Genomic DNA, 21,426 nt, shown 5'->3' with positions numbered 1-21,426 from the left:
ATGAACGATGCTCGGAAACTCGGCTCGACTAATACGCAGGGTTGTAACCAAGCCACAAGACTCCAAGTCACAAGTCAATTTCGCTTTTATAGTTTTGACTCGAGTCAAGTCGAGTCATTTTAAACTCACTACCGAGTCAAGTCCGAGTCCAAGTCATCGATCAGAGGCTCGAGTCCGAGTCATAGTAATATGACTCGAGTCCAAGTCAATGTACTCAGTTTCTAGCTAAAATCTTGCTAAACTCAATTTTTATAACTCTGTTTTGTGATATTGAATAGTTTGCATTTATAATATACTAATTTTTATCACTTTTAGCAGTTTCTGATCGCATTTTCAAGTACCAGTACCAATAGACGAAATCCCAATTTGGTGGTTACTTCACTATTCTTCGAAATTTCAATAAAATATCGGTCTTGGCCGTCTGTGTTTCGAGTCATATGACTTGCTTCGAGTCATTCGCAATGACTCGAGTCCAAGTCGAGTCAATACACACTCATTGACTCGAGTCGATTCATTTCCGTATTTTGAGAAATTGACTCGAGTCAAGTCGAGTCATCAGAAAATCGTGACTCGAATCTGACTCGAGTCTGACTCGAGTCATTACAACCCTGCTAATACGTGATTCTGGGTCAAATCACTCAGATACTTGATTTTGTACAGCCCTATTGGCAAACGTCACATAAATTCACTGCTCGACTTTCATTCGAATTAATACTCGATTCAAGTACTCTGATAATTGCCCTATTCATGAGAAGTAGTCTTCACTTTTTTGAGGCATTGTTCAAGCCATTCAAACTTTTCTTACTAGAAATTATGTTGCATGAGAGACAGCTTTAAGATCTAATGTTAATAAATCTAATCGTCACGGCTACAGCTAAGTATAGAGTATGTCATTTCGCTGTTTTTACAGCGAAATAGTTGAAATCTGGCAGTTTTTATAACAGTCGGTGCGAAACATCAGTATATCGCGTAGAAGATATATTTGTCCGTGAAAAAGTGTTCCAGACACAGGTCAAACAAGTCACTGTCTGTACTCATATTATTATTATTATTATTATAGGTAAAAACATTGGCATGAGTGGCGCTTATCACAACTGAAGGCTTTTTGCGCCACGGACAGAAACAAGTTAAACGCTACAGAAAGTTCATATTATATAACTAAGCTAGGTACACATGTGCACATAAAAAGGTTTTACGATATTCCTCGAGTCGATCTAACATATTCAACAACATATCACAGCACTTGTGGATCAGTCAGTAGGGTTGGCATGTCGAAATTTAAATTCTTCGACTCTGCATGGCGTCGTAAGCATTCTCTTTGATAGCGGTATTTTCTACAATTAATGAGATAATGCTCTACGGTTTCCTCAATACCACATGCTTCGCAAAGTTGCGAGTCGATGCATCCAATCTTGTTGAGATGGTGGTTTAGTCTGCAATGCATCGTTCTTAACCGCAGCATAATCGAGTTTCCCAACCTTGTATCCACTTCAGATAGTCTGTCATGTACCGAGGGTCGCAGATCTTTGTACGCTCTCCCAGTATCTGTGGATTGATAAATGCGGTCCCACTCATCTTTGCAGCGCTTTAGCAAGTACGACCGTACGTCAGCGAGTGGGATAGCATGATTCCGACGCATGTGTGTATTAGCAGCTCCCGTCCTTGCTAATTGATCTGCAGATTCATTACCGCGTATTCCGGAGTGTCCAGGCACCCATACAAACGATATGGTGATTTCTGCTGTTCGCAACTCATGGTTCAGCTCAATAATTTCATTCACCAGTGCCATGTGATATAGTCCCGAATGTTTGATCGCGTCCAATGCACTCAAGGAATCGCTGAATATTGCAACTTTCGTAGTAACTTGACTTTGCCGTACCCATAGTAGGGCATGTTTGATCGCAATGAGTTCCACTGAAAAGATCTAGAGAATTCTTGGAAGCGGGCACGCAATATTTATATTATGTGCAGGAACGTAAACCGAATATCCGCATCCCGTTTCTGTTTTAGACCCGTCTGTATAGATCTCTGTGCGTTCTTCATAGTTGGCAGATATGTGATCCTTGAAGAGTACTATGACAGTTTCTTGAGATGTTTCTTTACTAATTGAGAGTGATAGTGAGGAATCTACATCGGGAAGTGACGTTGCCCATGGTGGTGTCGATAGTATCACGTTTCCTGCAATATTCTCACAAGACAAGGCATTGACATGAGTAAAGGTACGAAAGGTTGAGAATCGCTCATTAATAGAAGCATACATATCCTCCCACGACTCATGCAACACCGAATAAGTAGGGTTGTTCGTCTGGGTGGTCAATTGATATCGATATTTGGAACATGCGTACCAGTGCCTCATGTGAAGAGGCATTTCATTGCTTTCAACTTCAAGTACACAGATCGGCGTACTACACATGGCACCACAGCATATTCTCAGGGCTTGGTTCCTAATCACTTCAATTTTCTTTAGGTGTGTTTTAGGGGCAAAAAAGTAGGCCTCCATTCCATAATCGATCACCGAGCGAATTAATGATTTATACAACATCAACAATACATCTTTAGACCCGCCCCAGGTGGTGCCCGATAGCATTTTTAGCAAGTTTATGCGTTTGGCACACTTCTTTATAACGTAATCAATATGAATTTTGTAGTTCAACCTCTTATCAAAGTATACTCCAAGATACTTAAAATTGTCTACATATGTTAGATCATCTTCACCTAACCGAAGTATTGGTGCATCAAAATTGCGCTTTCTTGTGATTAACATGGCGACACTCTTTTCTCTCGAAGCCACAAATCCCCATTTCGAACACCATCGGACGAACGCATCCAAGCTAGACTGGATATCAGCAGCGAGTTCATTAATATCTAAACCAGATTCCCAAATTGCACAATCGTCAGCATAAAGACCCACTTTTGATCCTATGTTTGATGGAAGGTCATTTATCATGATTGTAAACAGTATAGGTGATAATACGCTCCTTTGAGGAATGCCGTTTTCCAGATGGCACAAATCTGATAATGCACACCCAATACGCACTTGAAATGTCCAAATACGCAAAAAATTCTTGATCCACGTCAACAATTTCCCGGATATTCCCATACTTTGTAGTTTTACAATCAATCCATTCCGCCACACCATATCATATGCCCGTCTTATATCTAGAAAAACCGCCAGAACTTGTACTCATATAGAAGTACGGTAGAAATTGCGAGTTACAAGTAGGTGAAAGAGTAGGTGTTCTAGGCCCAGCTCTGCCTAACAAACTGAAAACTGTCAAGTAGAAGTGGAAGTAGCCTAAAATCATAACCACTCGGGTAATTAGTGTAAGTAGGAAAAATCTACTCAAATTAGTCAGACAAGTAGAACTACTTCGTTACTGACTACCTCTTGATTTTAGACTAGCCTATTTATTGAAGTCATTTTCAGTAACATTCTTAGCATTGTGTCTCACGTTTTGTTTGCTGAGACACAATTGATCGATGTATACAGCCTTCCACAATGGAAAATGGTATCGACACCACAATTGTTATTAATACATTAACTATTTGTGACAATGTGCTTATCATTTCAGTGTCCGTAAAAATCATTTCTCACTTCTTGATTCGAAACATTGAAATTAATTCTCGATTCAGATTCTAGCACTCCAATCATTGTGCCATACCCTACTAATAAGTAGCCTACTATTACTTGTTAATATATCAAGTTACCGTGATACAATTACATTTTTTTCGGTCAAATCAACCGATTCCTACATTCTAGGGAAGCGTTCGAAATAAACGAACAGCGTGAAGCCGAATTTCTCCCAAAGCAGGAGCTAAAAAAGAGATCAGTTGGTCGAATAATGCGATCCTAAATCGATTCAAAACAGATAACGTTTCAAGAGAAAGTCATTGGAAGATTCTGTCGCTCACGAGAAATAACTGAAAACACTACACAGCTATGGAATGCAGAACACGAAAACGACTCGTCATGAGTGTTCCTCAAATCCAACTAGAGTTCCGTATGAAGGTAGTGACTGTAGGACAGCCTGCCGTAATAAACTGCCGTCACCCAATCATCCATTCGAGAGACCGGGTCCAGATTGAGCAGCAGAGTGGCCTGCAAAGGAAACTCAAAAAACAGTCCGAGAAGCGGAAAGTCATACGGAAGCATCGAGAGCAAAAGAGAGGCAAGGAAATACAGGTTTCAGGGTAGAGGCACAAAATATCAAAGAAAAGCGAATGTTTGACGATCTCGTTTCCAAACATGCTCTGCTCTTTTATACCGACGCTATGTACAAGAATCTACTGAGACATGTGCATTGTGCAATGGCTGCACCGTTGGACGATATATAAGTCAAAAAATCGGCAGCGTTGCAATGACTCCAGTCCGACATGAGTCGTGATTTCAAGGCGACTCGACTTTACGCCAGTCAATGACTTCGATCCTGAAAATTATGTGCTAGATTACTATGTCCGAGTCTTGAGTTTCATGACTTGATCGAGTCATGCGCAGTGACTCGGGTACAAGTCGAGTCATTTTCCATATTATAGAATGACTGGAGTCAAGTCTAGTCACTATAACATCTCGAGTCGAGTTATTTCAACCCTGCCATATCCATTTACGAAGCTACCATATATTGCTAGCCACATCTGGCTGCTTATCTGATGCGGGATGGTGAGCTATTCGTTAGTCTGCGATAGTATACGGCAAGTCCGTGGCCTACGGATGGCAGCTTACAGTATATAATTAACTGGCAGTAGCTGACACGAACGTCCCGTGTAATTCTTGACTGGTAGTTCAATAGACGACAACAATTGGCTTTTCCAGATATATTGTACGGATGGTTATAGCAATTCGGGTATAAGCAGTAAGTTACCGTACATGAGTCTCTCTAAAGCAGTGGTTCCCAAACTGTGGGGAATTCCTCACTGGTGGGGAATTCAATGGTTTCTGGTGGGGAATAGACGCATTTGCTCAGAATTATTTACAGGACAGTCTTCGTATTCACGGAGACAGATGCGCAATTGCCGCTACCAGTTAACTGCTCTGGAATGTATGTATCGAAAATTATATTGCACGGTGTTCATAAAACCTCATTTTTAACTCTGGATGGCCAATCATGGCGTCGCAAACGCATCCAACACGACTAGTTTGACGTGAAATAACGCTTTCGCGAAATTTTAAGCGTTACTGGTATCGGTTCACAATACGTTTATGTTGCAGTTATAGGCGATTGTCTTGCGTACTGGTGTGGTTGTATGCCTTGTGTAGTCAAAACAGCAAATAGCTGCTCTGTGATGACAAAAGTGTTAGGTTGTGGGGAGCAGAGCCGTAACTGCCGCACCCCTAACCCCAAAATTGGGGGGCGACCTGAAAGGGGCCCAAAATGATTTCGTGAATTAACATAAATTATTGAGTATTTTTTGGAAATTTATGTAACTTATACAAATTTTTTGTTTGCGCTGGGCGAGCGATTTAATATTGCCTAATATTTTGATTATTGGGTACCCTTCCCCCATGAAATTACGTAGAATTTATAGAAATGGAGATTTTGGCGTTGGCCGTTACTGCGCCACGACGGACCAAGACATATGAAGTTATAGGCCATGTAACATGGGACTCCGAGAAGTGTGCAAGAACGATCAGCAGCGAGAAGACCTTGGCCGAGAAGGAATGCCCTTGTGGTGACCGCAAACTTCGCTATATATACAATATACTTATACTTATACATATATGTTTAATTATCCATAGGCGACTAAATGGCTGGCGCCGAATGGTCCCGGCCTGGCGACCAGAACCCCACAGAACAAATGCAATCCCGCAGGGACAAATGATTTGCCAGTAAAGCAATACCAATTTGAAATCGTGTGTGCCTTTTAATTTTTGCGATTTCCATATCTTTTCACATAGCAGATATTTGAGGTCACGAAATAGCATCGTGTAACGAAGTCAATATATCAACGCGTCTGCCCGAAGATGTTCAATTCATATTTAGGGGTCCTACCTTTTCCAACAGATATCGCTCAGCTCTACCGGTAAATCTGATTACGTGAGCAGAGAGGGGATAAAAAATTGATAGCAAAATATATGCAGTTCCCGATCATATTGACCGATTCAAACATGAATTATATAAATTTTTCGCGCTTCACGCGTTTACGGTCCTGGTGGGGAATTGAGGCTCGGAATAAATCTGAAGTGGGGAATGAGGACAAAAAGGTTGGGAACCAATGCTCTAAAGTCAATCTTTGATATGCACTGTGTTATAACTATGCGATAAGTCACGTGATGTAGTATTGTTCCATAACAGATAGGAAGGAACACGAGCTCCGCACTAACTTTGCAATCACGTGATTACGGTCTATCCCTAGTTTAATTGCCTTGCATACCTACACTGCCTTCTGTCTACATCAGCATCAATAATCAATAAACATAGTTTGCAGTTTGACACGGTATATTTTAGTCACGTAGCAAGGAGGATAACTGGAAGCAGAACAGCTTCAATCGAAATCACAGCAGCCTCTGTATACAATTATCCCTGTCAGAACAAGAAAAAAAAATGACCTTAGATATGGCGCAACGGCTATAAGCCTTCGGTGGCTTTACAAATGTGTTCTTGTCGACAGTAGTAATTGGCCTCGCAGGTATAGTGAATAAGCCAAATGCACGTATACTGGAGAATATTTTGCAATTGAATATAGCTGCTACAGTTTGACAGTCGAGGCGTGGTTATGGGGCAGAGCGCAATGATTTATGTGCCCGAATCTGAATGAAGGTTCAATTCTCACGAATACTGAAAGTATGCCATTAAAAAAATGTAAAGTTATGACATAGTTGTGTAAATACTTTCCAAAAACATGTTGTATGAGCCTACGGACAATTACCACGGGATATAGCCGACGTTTATCGATAGGGGATGGTCGGAACCCTCAAAATAGTCGATTCAACAGCAATAGTACATATATTTCGTCAATGGAGTTAGAGTTACCGTATATTTTCAATTGTCAATGTCTATTCACTATGACGTGACAGTTGAGTTGTCGTGACGTCATGGTTTGAAAAAAAAACATTCTTCGACCAGGGGCCTTGTTTTAAACATGTTTGTTTTAAATTGATTTTTGTTTTAAATCCAACCCTAATCATAACCAAACAGTTCTTTGCCATTTCTCGTAACAGCGGTTTTGAGTATCTCTATCAAGTGGAAGCCAGAATTTTATGTTCACTTTATCTTATTTTAATGTAGCTATTGAAACGGGCGCCAATCGTTATTTCCCAATTCTTTACTCAACATTTGGCCCTGGGGCTACAGCAACCCGCTTGTACACCATATTGCCGTCGGTTGTAGGTAGAATCGGGACCAAAACAGCAATTCGTCCCCACTTCAAACATTGGTCTAAGGAAATGCTCCCTCTACGCTGCGCATGTGCGCAATTGGGCAGTGCTGAAACGGTCTCTGCGCACAGAAAATCTAATCTGCGCTCGAAATATCCGATATGATGACCTTTTTTCCAGTCGTTACGCATTGTTGTTCAAGGGACCGCGCAGGGAGGGGTTGAGTGTGCGCAGACTCGTCCAAAATTAGGGGGAACATTGGTCTTGTGACCCATTTGGTGTTCAATTTTCAAGTCGATGACTGAAAGGTAGGGATGGTGTGAACGTGAGGTTCACGTTCGCGTTCTGTGTGTGAACCTCGGAAATTTAGAGGTTCGCGTTCACAACAGAACCCTGGTAGGTTCTGCACTGTGAACCTTTTGGTAAATTGTAATTTTCACTCCATTATAAGATCTTTGGCTCAAATTTATTGCATTTCAACTGTGGGCCACTCCATGCATGGTGCGGGCAGCATAAAAAATCGACACTAAACGAGCATGCACCATGCACCTCGACAACCTTAAAAGTTTTACTTGCTTTGTTGCAAAAATTATATCGGAATATCCAGCTTTCCGTTTGTGAATATTTAGTGACGCTCTGCTGTGAGCCTGACCCGCAATCGATATACGTAGTCAGCGAATGATGCTTAGTCAACCAATCAATGACATTGATATCGTCTTTTGATGTAAAAAATCGAACGGTCGTATTGGGTCAATCTTGACTTCATATCTTTACTGTATCATTAAAACCAAATCCGTGCGATTAAGGTGCGTGCTATACTGCTGCATAACTTGTTGTTTGTGGTATCGGTAGCGAGTATAGAAACCCGTTTTACACTCTGCTCAATATCAATGTAGCAATACCCAGACTACGAACACATTGTCCGGTCTGGCTAAGACCGTTAAGGCGTAAGCTTATATTCCTTGGTAAGTCCTCGTCGAAATTGTTGGCAAAGCGACGGAATGTACTGATTTTATGCAACTAATATATCCTTTGATTACCGTGGTTGATACATTAAGCGACGTTTGAAACGCCGATATGTACTTCAGCATTGTGGCATTATGTGCGCCGAATCTTCGCTAGGTATCGTGTACATTAATATAGGGCATATTAGGCTATCACTTCATTGAAAGAAAGGGTCGGAATTAGCAATATGACGTCACGTGACGTCACTAGGTTCACGTTCGTGTTCACACAGAACCTTTCAAAAAGGTTCACGTTCACACGAACCTGAACCTTTCAGAGGTTCACACCATCCCTACTGAAAGGACCTCAAATTAAAACGGCAGTGAAACAATCAAGCCATCTATTTACACACAGTGCAAAATATTTCATGTAAATAGTTAGTCGCATATAAAATTAGAAGAAGTTGCAAAATGTTGCATGAAAAAATTTAGAAAAGTTGCAAAAGTTGGAAGCTACGTATTCGCCATTGTTTATTCAGACATAATTTGCTGCCACGTAGATTGAATCGCATGTGACGTTAGTAAAGATAAATTAATATACAGTCACTGAAGATATCTATTTGCGATGGATATATAAAAAAGTGACTATCTAAAATCTTGTCACGCCTAAAGCAGTTCCTAGGAAATATCGGTACTTGAATCGTTTGCAAAAAATTCACTGCGTATTTTCAATGTAGCGTGATTGATTTTGGCGCACTCTAAAATAATTAGTGGGGAATCCAAAACTCGCATGCTAATTTGAACAAATACCATGCATATTCCAGAGACTATGATTGCAGCCGCACTATTGCTATTACACTCGACATGTCACCAAATTTTCGCTGTTCAACAATTTCAGTATTTGCGCTCGTCTTTTACCATGCAAAATTTACGAAGCAAGCCAGCGATACGCATCATTCAACGACTTACACGAAATCAATCATTTTGAGTGAGCTGGTTTCATTGAGTAATAGTCGCATCGTAGGTAATCATGGATACTTTTTATCAGCATCTTAGGCTCAAGTGATGGTGACTGATGGTAACGGCCATCGTTATCCAGATTATTTGATAATGCTGCGGATGTCTAGTCGTATCGAATTCGATGAAGTTGAAATCTGATAACTATAAAGCAGTTTATCAAACGAATTCAATGATACAGAGCTTGGTATTTAATTCTTGATTCAGTCGACCATGTTTATATTTCATTCTGCTGAGCACTGCCTTGCTCATTATGTGTGTACATTTGCACAACGATCGGTGATAGCAGTAAATTCCGTTCACATTATATATTTAATGACTGGATGAGCAGTTATATGCGGTAGTGAAAAACATCGCATGGCTTGATATTACTTTCCAGTATTTGTTGAAGAGCCTCCTGGAGGTAGGCTACAGAACTTCAGTATACAATTGAATAGTATATTCAAATTCATATTGAAACGGACCCGAATATTTTCGGCTGACACTCGTCATTGGTAATCGTCAGGAACTGGTTGATAACTGAAAAGAACATTGTATATCAAAAATCGTATCACAAAACACGACGTCGCTAGCACAAAATTTCAAATGAGAGATCATTCAATGGACTATTCCCAGGAGGTACACGAACTCCTTCTTTTGACCGAGTTTCGGCTGGTGTGTTTTTTTTTTCAAAGTCGACTCTAAAGCACACAAATGGAAGTGTGAACGGGCCCTTTCAATACCGCCTGGAGCTAGGTGGCGAGATAGCACAGTGGTATAATCCGTGGCTGCAACACCAATGGGTGCGGGTTTGAGTCCGACCGAGGTCGACTTCCAAATTCCGATACCTAAGTGTTGGAGGTTTACCTAGGCTCCTCCTCGCCACATCATCCGCGTCAGCGGCGTCTTACAAAAGCCATGCTATAAGTCGGCAGTTACGGAAAATAAGAAGAATATCGGCCTGGTTTAAATGACCATCGGGCTGTTCAATAATAACTTTTTTCCCGAATCTTGCAGGCTCCGTGTTTAAATCGTTAGGTTGCCTTGAAAAACGACGCACACCATATTCGGAATCATTCCACTCAATAATCGCTGATTTCGTAAGGTTTGAAAATTTTGAGTTTACCCATAAATTCTAAAAAAAATTCAAATCCACCGATCAAGGATAATTCAAGAAATATCATGAAAAACTCAAATAACTCAGTTTCTACTGGTTGGAATTGAATCAGATTTGTTTGCATCGTCTTTGAAGACAGCGCAACAACTTAATTGGGTTGACCGAAAAATTTGAAATTTTTTTTTTGCATTTATGGGTAAATTTGAAATTTTCAAACTCTACGAAATCAGCGATTATTGAGTGGGATGAATCCAAATTTGGTGTGCGTCGTTTTTCAAGGCAACCGAACGATTTAATCACGGAGCCCGCAAGATTCGGTAAAAAAGTTATTTTTGAACAGCCCTAATGACGATAGTAGTCCACAAACACCATGAATACAACCCCCCCTCCAAGGCACACAAATGGAAGTGTGAACGACCCCTTACAATACCGCATAGACCTGCCAAATATGAAGCTATTCGCCTCATGGATAATTGGTGTATTTTATTTCATCAATCTCTTTTGCTCATATGGTTATATGGTATTTTCCAAAGTTGTGAATGTTATTCACAGCTCCTGAATACGAGGACTCGAATCGAATCCTTTAGTCTCACCGCGGTACTCAAATAAAATTTCTCAAATAGTGTAGGCTATTTACCATCTTTTGCATTTTTAGTATTTTGTGATATAGCGAATATTTAACATTACTTGATCGTTATCATGGCGGAAGGGGGAGAAGCAAAGATTTCTGGTGTCGCTGATGTGCCTTCACTATTATTACCCGAAGGAAGCAGTAAGTATTTACTAGAATATTTGAGATCCATTTATTTCCTCGATAGTATACATATGATATAATATTAAAGTTATCCATTCATTGCTTGACCGTGTAAAGCAGCATATTCCAGAATTGATTCGCTCAAAATCCTGCGCAAATGACCACGTATAGAGCTCGCACGCTAATGCAAATTAGCTGCCAAAATAGATTGTTATGAAGATTACTCTAAGCCAGGGGTTCTCAACCCGCGGCCCGCGGGCCGCATGCGGCCCGCAGACGATTCTTTTGCGGCCCGCGGCCTCTTTCGATATAATCACTACTGGCCCTGTATTGTTATGGAAAACCGATGTGTCACATTTGTCGAAGAACGGTTGTTGTAAGAAAGCCTAGAACCCTGAAATGATAGCACGATAGTTTCATCTGGAGTTATACATATCAAACGTTGCTAGCATGGTTTCAAGCCCAGCAATCCATATTTCGAATCATTTTAAAAATTGCCGACGACGTGACGGACGCATTGGTCAAAACTGCTTGGAATATCGCTAAACCCAAGAATCTGCTATAGAAGGTATGACTTCAATAAAACTTTAACGCACTGTGCGAATATTCGCTGTTTCCGGAACTTAGCAGCAAGTCCTACATTACCTGACAAATTTCGAAGCTACAGTTGTCTGATTCAACACTCACCAGAAGAGTAACAGCGATCTCAGTCAATCTTTTATCGCACGTTGCCGCGTAGACTACTTTAGCCTAGCATTGGAACTATCCATCGATGCACACAATGCACACACATTGCATAGCTAATTATCCAGGTGATTTTTATCAGAGTGGGCATGGGCATATTTACAGAGGAAATGCTAACGGGGCAAACGTGGGAAGGGGACCAGGACATCAATTTGACAAAGCTGACTTCTGTAACTTTTGGTGTAGGGCTCCTGCCATGGAAGGAAAAGAGAAAAGTTGCTTGATTTGCTCAGAAATGACCCCTAACGTCTCAATTCTTCTCATATCACTGAGAGCTCAAAGTGATAATGACCTCAGTAACGAAAAAGTCACCGTAATTTTATAATTGCTCGCTCACGCATTGACACAGAGAGTTTGGTTTTCTGGTGGTGGAAGGGTTTGAAGGGTGCATATACTATACCGACATGGTAACGGATGGAATGTACGCTCCATGAAGGGATTTACTTGCGCCACTTGATGATCAATATTCTCACAAAAAACAGCAACTGCAAACTTACGAACGCTCTCCATCAAAGCTTTAGAATACATAGAAATGTACTAAATGCCCGAATAAGACTGATAAATAGGCATAAATTTAATAGTAGCCTACAAATACATGGTGATAATGTTCTGCGGCCCGCAGCGTCTTTTAGTGTGAAAATGCGGCCCGTTATACGAGGGAAGTTGAGAACCCCTGCTCTAAGCAAATGCTTCGCGATTGGTAAACATTTCAGTGAAAATCTCGCCTGCGCACAACACCATAATTAATGACAATATGTTCACTATCATTGCGCGAGACAGATCTTTGTTACATTTAAAAGTGTTGGACTATACCGGGGGTGGGCAAACTACGGCCCATGGGCGCATGCGGCCCTCCACACCGGTCTGTGCGGCCCGCGAGAGTCTAAAGGAATCTATTAAAAGTATTGATTAAATGCGTACTTCAAATCGAACTAACGCAGGGAACTGATTAAACCCTTTCTTGGTATATTTCGACGTGATAATTCCCAGGCAGGGGCTTTCAAACTGGGGGGCGAACCCCACTTGGGGCGTGACAGCATCTAAACGGAGCGCAAAGCTGAGCTCAACTAAAAAAAATGTCGACCCCCCCCCCCCCCACCCGCGATTTATAACCCATTCGTAACTATTGCTTTGTATTCACTCTGAATTTCAGATTTAAAAACTCACATACACAGTCATAACCTTCCATGCCATCAAACTATCAGTTAGGTTTGCTAGCTTCCTGGTTGCGCTTTGTGATAGGACGATAAAGGGAGCACGAAATATTTTACCATCAAAGGGGGCGGGCGAGATTGACATAATTCGGATCATGGGTGTGATTTCAGATTGGTCACTCCAGTTTTAATTATTTCAGTGCGTGTCCTACGTAGATTCGTTCTCTGTATGCGTATTATTAGGACATTTATTATTTATCTACACATAGTAGAAGCGTGTTTGAAGCTAATCTGGTTATGATAGCATTTTATGTCCTGGAACTGAACCAAAATTGATATTACTAAATATATGAACAGATTGCTGCTCACAGATTTAAATTTCAATCATGTTCTAAGAAGCAGGATAACCGACTTTCATCTCTATAGTTTTGACAAATTTGTTATTGAGGTCTACCAGCCTATGAAATCTCGCTACTGTTCTGACGCGTGTACGATATCATCAGAGCAATGTTTGGATTATCTCCATGTCCTCACTATTTAATCAACTACCGATATTGTGTTTGAGAATCTCATGGTCTGTGATTTTGATTGCTGCGTCATACCTAGCCTTTTTGGTTTTACTTTTAAATCTGTTTGAATCTTTTTGATGTGCCGTTAACTTTTGAAAAGAGGCACCATAAAAGTCTTTGAGTTCAATAAATATTATACTACAATGGATGAATTGAAAGCTATTCAAGTTCTGTACCAAGAACCATATATTTAAATTATTCAAATATATAATAACATTCGGGTGCTGCATAATCTGATATTAGTATAAAACTCTGTTAAGTTTCCATGATCGTAACTTGATGGTTACTAATGAGTATGCATCGGAATATCGGACGTAATATTCTCGCGTGTCTCAGGATCTGCAAGTTTGGCGGAAGGAGAAAACATCAATCAACGGATCATAAACAGCTCGGTCAACGTTGTGGCAGGAGATCAAATTCACGGGAGCAAGACCACCATCAATTACAATATGGATTATCGAATTCAAGCAATTTCACCTGACCAACGTGGGTGTTTTATCTGGTGCTATGTAGTGCATCCTGTTTTATTAAATCAATGGTCATTATCGTCAAATTTCCCGTAATTCAGCTCCCCCACATGGTCAACATAGGTCGTGTATATCTGGGGCAAAGCTGTAATGACTCGAGTCGCTGTATCTACTCGATTCGCGATTTTCTGAATAGTAGACTTGACCTGATTCATTTTCTTGAAATACGGAAATTACTCGACTATGCTCGAGCCAAGCTGTGTATTGACTCGACTTAGACTCGAGTCATTACGCATGACTCGAACCAAGTCATATCAGACTTGTACAAACTAAACATTTGGTTAGTTGATGGTCAACTAACTAACGATTTTTTGGGTAGTTGTAGTCTAGTTCTAGTTGCGGATTTTGAAAATTGACTAGTTGCCGAACAACTACAAAACACGTGTCGTTGTTTTAGGCGAATTGACTAGTTACCGAACAACTAGAAAAAACGTGTCGTTGTTTTAGGCGAATTGACATGCCGGTGTTCTTTTGAATGATGTTTGTGCAGCCATTGCTCGCTCAGAGCCATCACTGCGAACAGCGGGTGACTTTTCGAGGCAGGAATCTCTCCCATTTCAAACTCGAAACCCCGTTTATTTTGACATGTCGATTCAATGTCCTATATTTCCGATAAAGTATAATAATGTGTTGACTAGGAGAATGAAATCCAGTTCTATAAGGTTCCAAACCTTTGATGACTTAGTAACCCCTACGTCACAGATAGGCAACTAACTATTTTCTGATAATGACAGACATGAAATACATCGGCTAGCTAAGTCAAAAGTTTGCACTATAGTATACATAGTATTCGGCAGTGATTGTATTTCTAATAATTTATAAATTGAAAGCAATGAATTACTTGGTTAACATAGGCTTCTGATAGGATTTATCACTATATGTTAGTCAATTGAGATTTTACAGTCAAAGTACAAATATAATATTTATTCCACGTAAATATTCGAAACAATGGTAGACAAGAAACATAGTTAACTCCTTCTAATCACACCAATCGATAGACACATCTTTCTAAAAGACACCGAAATGTATTGGATGTTACTGCTTGGTCTATATCCAGAGCGGTGTGTAACTTATTGATAAAATCGTCCTGTTGTTTCGATAACTTCGCTGACAGGTTTTCCGAATTCGTCTTCTCTGAGCTTCAGCCGATTGAATGCATGCTTATGTCATAATCCCGACATAAATTAACCCATGTTATATCGACTTTATTGGGAGTATCGAATACGCCCGGGATCGGCTACCCCTGGCCTGCGTGCCAAAAGTTCTAGTTCTGGTTCTAGTTTTGGTTGTAGATTTTGAAAATTCAGTCGTTGTAGTTCTAGTTGTAGTTGCGGATTTGGAAAATTGACTGTAGTTCTAGTTCTAGTTGTATTGCGGATTTTGAATATCGGTACGTTCTAGTTATAGTTGTAGTTGCGCGTTTTAAAAATTGATTAGTTGTAGTTCCAGTTCTAGTTATAGTTGCACTTTTTGAAAATCCAGTAGTTTGTACAAATCTGAGTCATATGATTCGAGACTCAGACGGCCAAGACCGACATGGCATTGTAATTTCGAAGATTAGTAAAGTATACCCGCACTGATGGAATTTCGTCTATTGGTATAGTGTTACTCGAAAATGCAACTATAGAAACCAAACTTGTGCACACTGCCTGGTTTCGAAACAGCGCAACTGGCACTACATCTATAACTAGTCAAGTTTTACAATCCGCAGCTAGAACGAGAACCAAAACTACTCAATTTTCAAAAGCAGCAACTAGAACTAGAACTAAAACTACTGAAAACTGTTAGTTAGTTGACCAACCAACAACTAAATAAATGGGTAAGTTGTACAAGTCTGCCTGACTAACTTTACTGGTAGTCCTACAGATTACCGCGCATATGGTATTTTCGTTTTGTGACTCACTGAAATTAAGGGCTCGCTGAACGCTTGTATATTAGCGTAGGGCGGACCTGGGCGTTTTATGGCCCACAGGCCAAATATGAACTATACGCGGGAATTGCGGAGAATACCTCGCAGAAAAATAAAATCCGTCCCAAAGACCCTACTTCATACTGATTTACGAATAATCTGGATTCAGCTTCTAGCTCTTACCAGTTAGTTATTAAAAATTATCGCACGCAGATTGTAGTGCAATCTTTTGATTCAGCTCGTCAAAGTATTTTCTGCGTATCATACTAAAAATAATAGTTGCCTATCTGTGAAGACGGGCTCCCAAGTCAACTTAAGAACTGTACAGATCTTGATTTCATTCTCCTTGTAATCAAATAGATTTTTATTTCATCGGAAATATCGGACATTTTATCGACATTTCAAAATAACGGTGTTTCGAGTTTGAAATGTGAGCGATTCCGACGCAAAAAAGCCACTCGCTGGCTAAGCCACTGTTGGCAGTGATGGCCCTGAAAAAGCAATGGCTGCACAGTGCACATGCACAAACATCATCCAACATAACCCCGACATCGAAATTCACCCAAAACGACCACACGTGTTTTTTTTTTATAACTAGAATTAAAACTCAAAATCTGCAACTAGAACTAAAGCTAGAGTTACTCAATTTTCAAAATCCGAAACTAGAACTACTACTATTCAATTTTCGGATTCAGCTATTAGAACCAGAACTAAAACTACCCAAAAACAGTTAGTTAGATTACCATCAACTAACTAAATATTCAGTTGTGCATGTCTGCCCCAAACCGCTAAAAGTGAGGAAAATTAGTAGGCCTAAGCCAGGGGTGGCCAACTCAATACGGGTCGCGGGCCACTTTTCGAATTTCGTAGCGGCACATTAATTCAATATCGATATAAAGTGGGCAACCACGTTTCAAAACTCTACGTCAGTACAACGCTGTGCTACCTAACATAGGCGATGGGTATAGTGACCACAAAAAAGTAATATTTTATTACATGAATAAAAATACAACAAAGGATCACTGTCATCAGTTTGATTTTATTTTGAACTCCGAGCTGTGTACGATACCTGGAAACGCTTTTTGGGGCTAGCGATATACCTAACTAGTTGAAAGACCATCCCCACTTAATGCTTAATCTTGTAGGTATAAGCCCTAAGCCAGTGGTTCTCAAACCTTTTTAGACACCCCGCCTTTATGATACTGAAAAATTTCGCGCCCCCTTATCGTCATATCACAAAATGCATCCACAATGCTAGCGTTTTGAACGGGTAGTTTGATGGCATGGAACACTGTAAATCTAAAAGGTGGAAAAAATGGTAGAAAAATGGATGAAGGTACATTCCTTCCCTTTATCCACCGTAACTCCACCACATATGGAGGAATTTAGAGGGTGGAAAGAGGGGGGAATGAATAGTCTACCATATTTGGTGGAAAACAATTATTGACATGGTGGAAATCAGAAATGACTGTTTGCAAACTGTCGTATTGCCCAATTAAAACATAACAGTTGATACTGGCTTATAGTTAATAACGTCATCAGACATGAATGAATGCATTTTGGAATATTGATAAAATATTGAACAGTTTTTTTCCAAGTGGTTAAGCCAGTAGAGGGATTATTAAATTTGAAAATGTCTGAATACCATTAATGGATTGTGATAATTACTTCAAGATCCTGCACGACCGTAGCATATCCAAAACCTTTAAGGTATTTATTATTATCGCCAATATTCTCACCAATGAACCGTGACCGGCAGCATCCGGGACTCTGGCGATTTGCTATTTCGAATATACGGGGATGCGCGCTCTGCGTCGTCAGTCAGTCACTCAGTGAGTCGACAGAAAAATATATCTATATTCATTGATTTTGAGTTAATCACAATTATGATTATCGTTGATTTTAGTTCATAAGTGATGTCATCTGCTTAATCGATTTCGTATGAAGTACCGGTATCGCTCGTGACTGAAAATTCAATGAACTTGCCATTGCCATAAGCAGTTAGCAGTACCTGAGAGACGAGATGATATCTTGTTTGGTGGGAAGGTAATTCAAGTAAGCCAACGGGTGATTATAATGCAAGAAATTAGCTAGGATGATTACATTCTCATATTCATGCATACCATAGATAGAGCTATTGGGTACGGTATTCAAACTGGCTCTAGTTTTACCATCAGTAGCTGCATATTTTGAATTTGGATTTTCATTATAACTGTTGCAAGGATAGATCTTGTTTGAATGAAAGGAACTCTTCTGATATCTAATTGTAACTTGTGATTTCAGTCCTAAATAATTATGAGACTTAGTTACATTCAATACCGACAACAAGATCATTACTGCGTGCACAATAGAAGATATACCATCATCTGCTGCACTAAAATTTGATTTGGCGCCGGAATTCTTGAATATTGAGTGTTATGATAAGGAGTTTACTGATTTCTGTCTGATGCTGATGTAAAAGGCAATGATCGGATTAGAGTTCCTGTTACCGGTAAGTTTAGGCTTGGCTTCAATTATCAATTTCTTCACCTCTATACGTAATTTTCCTAGAAAATGTACCAAGCGTTTGCGACAGCAGCATCACTAGCGACTCCCTAACTGTGGATTCATCTGAACGTAATGTAATGGATGATTCAGTTGAATCATTACTGGTTTTATCTGAATCTATTATGACGGATGATCCAGTTGAATCATCACTTTCACGTTCATAACAACTATGGCCTGTGGTCTACGACATCCCAGCTTTTCGTCAATACTTGGTGCATGGGAGCGCTGGCAATATTGTAATTCCATAAAGACTGAGAGAAGAGATCAAGACAATTATCTTTCAAGATCCTTTGCGATATACTTTGTAAGTATAATTCCATTCAATTCATCCATCCTATTTTGTTTTGAAACTCGTGCATGCATTTCGTTAGTTTATATAGATATCAGGTAACTATATGCGGATCTATCTAACAGGTACCCCACTGCGCATCAGTATCGAGAAGTATGCTTGGCATTATTAAAAAAACTCTCCAGTTTTGAAAGACAATAATGAAGAAAATTCCAGCTAGGTAAGCTGCATGTAACTTCAGTCGTGGGCAATGGTCATAGTCATAATACGCTATGTGGACGCCAGATATCCATAGTATACTGTCCTTGCCCGTTACCGGTGAATTCCGGACTAATACCGTAATTTTCCGAATATAGTGCGCCCCCATGTATGATACACACCCTTAAAATGACATGTATAGCTCAATCCACATTTTATCAATTCTGCTTGTGTAGTTGGCTCGCATCCAGAATACAGTAATTTTCCTCAGTCTTAACAGTTTCTGGCCCTATTTTGCCAAGTATCAGGACTCGTACTCGAAATAACTATTCTTCGTAGATGCAATGAAAAATTGATTCGAGTCGAGTCATTTAACATATTTGAAAAAAAAAGACTAGATTCAAGTCGAGTCACCCAAAAATCGCTTATCAAGTCAATGCAATAGAACCACCTCAAACCACCCATTGTTATGTTCATTGTGTCGTGGCGCTGCCATTGTTGAAAAAATGCCGATTTTTAGACTTTGTGGACTGTTTAGAGGTTTTTCCTTGCTTTTAGTAATAGTACTCTCTGCAGAGTTGAGTCCAACAATATTTGCAATTTCTTCAGGGCTCGTGGCATATTGCCTTGAGGCAGAAGTTCAAGGACTATCGAAGACATTTGGAAGCTGAATTGGTGAATCAGATGGAGCAGAAGCATGGTACAAAACGAAAGAATGTGATTGAGGAAGAAGGAGCCAGCAGCTCTAGATGCAAAAGAGCCAGGGTTGTAAGTCCAGTTAATTTATATCCTGGTTTTAAGATGAGCTAGTTGAACTCTAATTTTTCAGGATGTACAATAGTCTATAGCAGGGGTCGCCAACTCAAAACGGGTCGCGGGCCACTTATCAAATTTCGTAGCGGCCGCGGGCCGCATGAATCCAAAATCGATATAAAGTAGGCAACCACGACTTAAAACTCTACGTCAGTACAACCCTGTGCTACCTAACATAGGCGATGGACATAGTGACCACAAAAGAAGTAATATTTTAATGAAGGAATAAAAATACAACAAAACATCACTCTCATCAATTTCATTTTATTTTGAACTCTGAGCTGTGCACGTTACCTGGGAACGCTGATCTTGTGGGGAAACCCTAAGCCAGTGGTTCTCAAACCTTTATGACACTGAAATATTTCGCCCGCCCTTATCGTCATATCACAAAATGTACCCATACTGTTAGCAATCGGATAGTTTAACGGCGTGGATGGTTATGAATGTTGATGAGAGAATTCTATAATATGAATTCGGGACTATACACAGAGCAATAACTATAGCTATGAAATCGAGGTAAATCGCGCAGTGCGCGAAAAAAAATTCAGTTGACCGCAGCTCCGCGCCCCTTCAAATGCTTTAAAGCCCCCACTAGAGGACGCGCCCCCACTTTCAGAACCATTGCCCTAACCTGTTTTCTATGCGCCTCGGTCTTGTCAGTGTTTCGGCCATTACACGCCAATTTCAGCATTTTAAAATGTTTTCTTAGCTTTCTTCCGAAATCTCAAATCAAGTCGCGGGCCGCGGTGACATTTGGTCTATAGTATAAATTGTCTTTGCCACGGGTGTATCATATCTTATGTATATTAAGATGTTGAAAGAGGCTGAAACCTTGATGGGAAGTGCACAACACAGAGCCGGTACAATATAGCTCAGGCCAAAATGAAGTGGCCTAAAGTTCCCGAGACTATACAAGGATTACTAGGTGAGAATATTATTTCATGAAATTGTGTGGCATTGCAAATTTTCCGCTAACAACTTTTTTCGAATTAATTCAAGTGCAGTGGCTCTCTAACTTCTGCCGTTGAGATGCAATTGTAGAAGCTTGTTTGACTTGCGCCGCACCAATAATCGTGGCTTTCACAATAACATAGTCTCGTACCAGCCAGTTACCGTCGGATTCATTTCCGAAAATTACACGCGTTCAAAATAAATATTGGAATGCTAGAAGTGATCATCGATAGTTCTAATAACCTGTGTCTGCTTTATAGGTGATGGAGTGTTGGATTGGCGTGCTGGTATACCAACCATTTTTGGAGAAGGATACGACAATTTTCTTCATATTGGAGAGGTAAGCTGTTCGTAGATAGATGGTGTATAATATACATTGTTAAAACTAAACAGTTGGTTAGTCGATGGTCAGCTAGCTAACGTTTTTTCGATTGGTTGTAGTTCTAATTGCTGATTTTAAAAATTCAGTGGTTGTAGTTCTAGTTGCGGATTTTGAAAATTCAGTAGTTGTAGTTAGTTGCTGATAATGAAAATTTGGTAGTTGTAGCTCAAGTTAGTGATTTTGAAAATTCAGTAGTTGTAGTTCTAGTTACTGATTTTGA

At 40.1% G+C, this 21,426-nt stretch overlaps 2 protein-coding genes across 6 annotated transcripts in view; both read left to right on the top strand.

Moving 5' to 3' along the window:
- Nucleotides 1-8,769: 8,769 nt before the first annotated feature.
- LOC145452026 (uncharacterized) overlaps nt 8,770-21,426 on the top strand; it is a 289,897-nt gene continuing 277,240 nt past the window's right edge. The window contains exons 1-2 of the mRNA XM_080330553.1: nt 8,770-11,141; nt 13,927-14,076. Coding sequence (XP_080186679.1) covers nt 11,069-11,141; nt 13,927-14,076 — 223 coding nt within the window. The 5' untranslated portion in view covers nt 8,770-11,068. The remainder of the gene's footprint in view (nt 11,142-13,926; nt 14,077-21,426) is intronic.
- The window catches only part of LOC145443518 (uncharacterized), a 216,646-nt gene continuing 209,516 nt past the window's right edge, over nt 14,297-21,426 (top strand). Inside the window, exons 1-7 of one of the 5 annotated variants that reach the window (XM_080321855.1) lie at nt 15,476-18,517; nt 18,577-18,647; nt 18,712-18,877; nt 18,988-19,082; nt 19,670-19,828; nt 20,685-20,798; nt 21,085-21,164. In XM_080321855.1, the coding sequence (XP_080177981.1) occupies nt 20,756-20,798; nt 21,085-21,164 (123 nt within the window). In that variant the 5' untranslated portion in view covers nt 15,476-18,517; nt 18,577-18,647; nt 18,712-18,877; ... (1 more) ...; nt 19,670-19,828; nt 20,685-20,755. Of the gene's footprint in view, nt 18,878-18,987; nt 19,083-19,669; nt 19,829-20,684; nt 20,799-21,084; nt 21,165-21,426 lie in introns of all 5 variants that reach the window. The other 4 variants (XM_080321761.1, XM_080321821.1, XM_080321692.1 and 1 more) reach the window with 4 other exon arrangements.

Source organism: Botryllus schlosseri, chromosome 1 (assembly GCF_051294905.1).
Source record: "Botryllus schlosseri isolate E-star chromosome 1, Bs_hap1, whole genome shotgun sequence".
Classification (NCBI taxonomy): Eukaryota; Metazoa; Chordata; class Ascidiacea; order Stolidobranchia; family Styelidae; genus Botryllus; species Botryllus schlosseri.
This window is presented reverse-complemented; position numbering and strand designations above follow the sequence as displayed.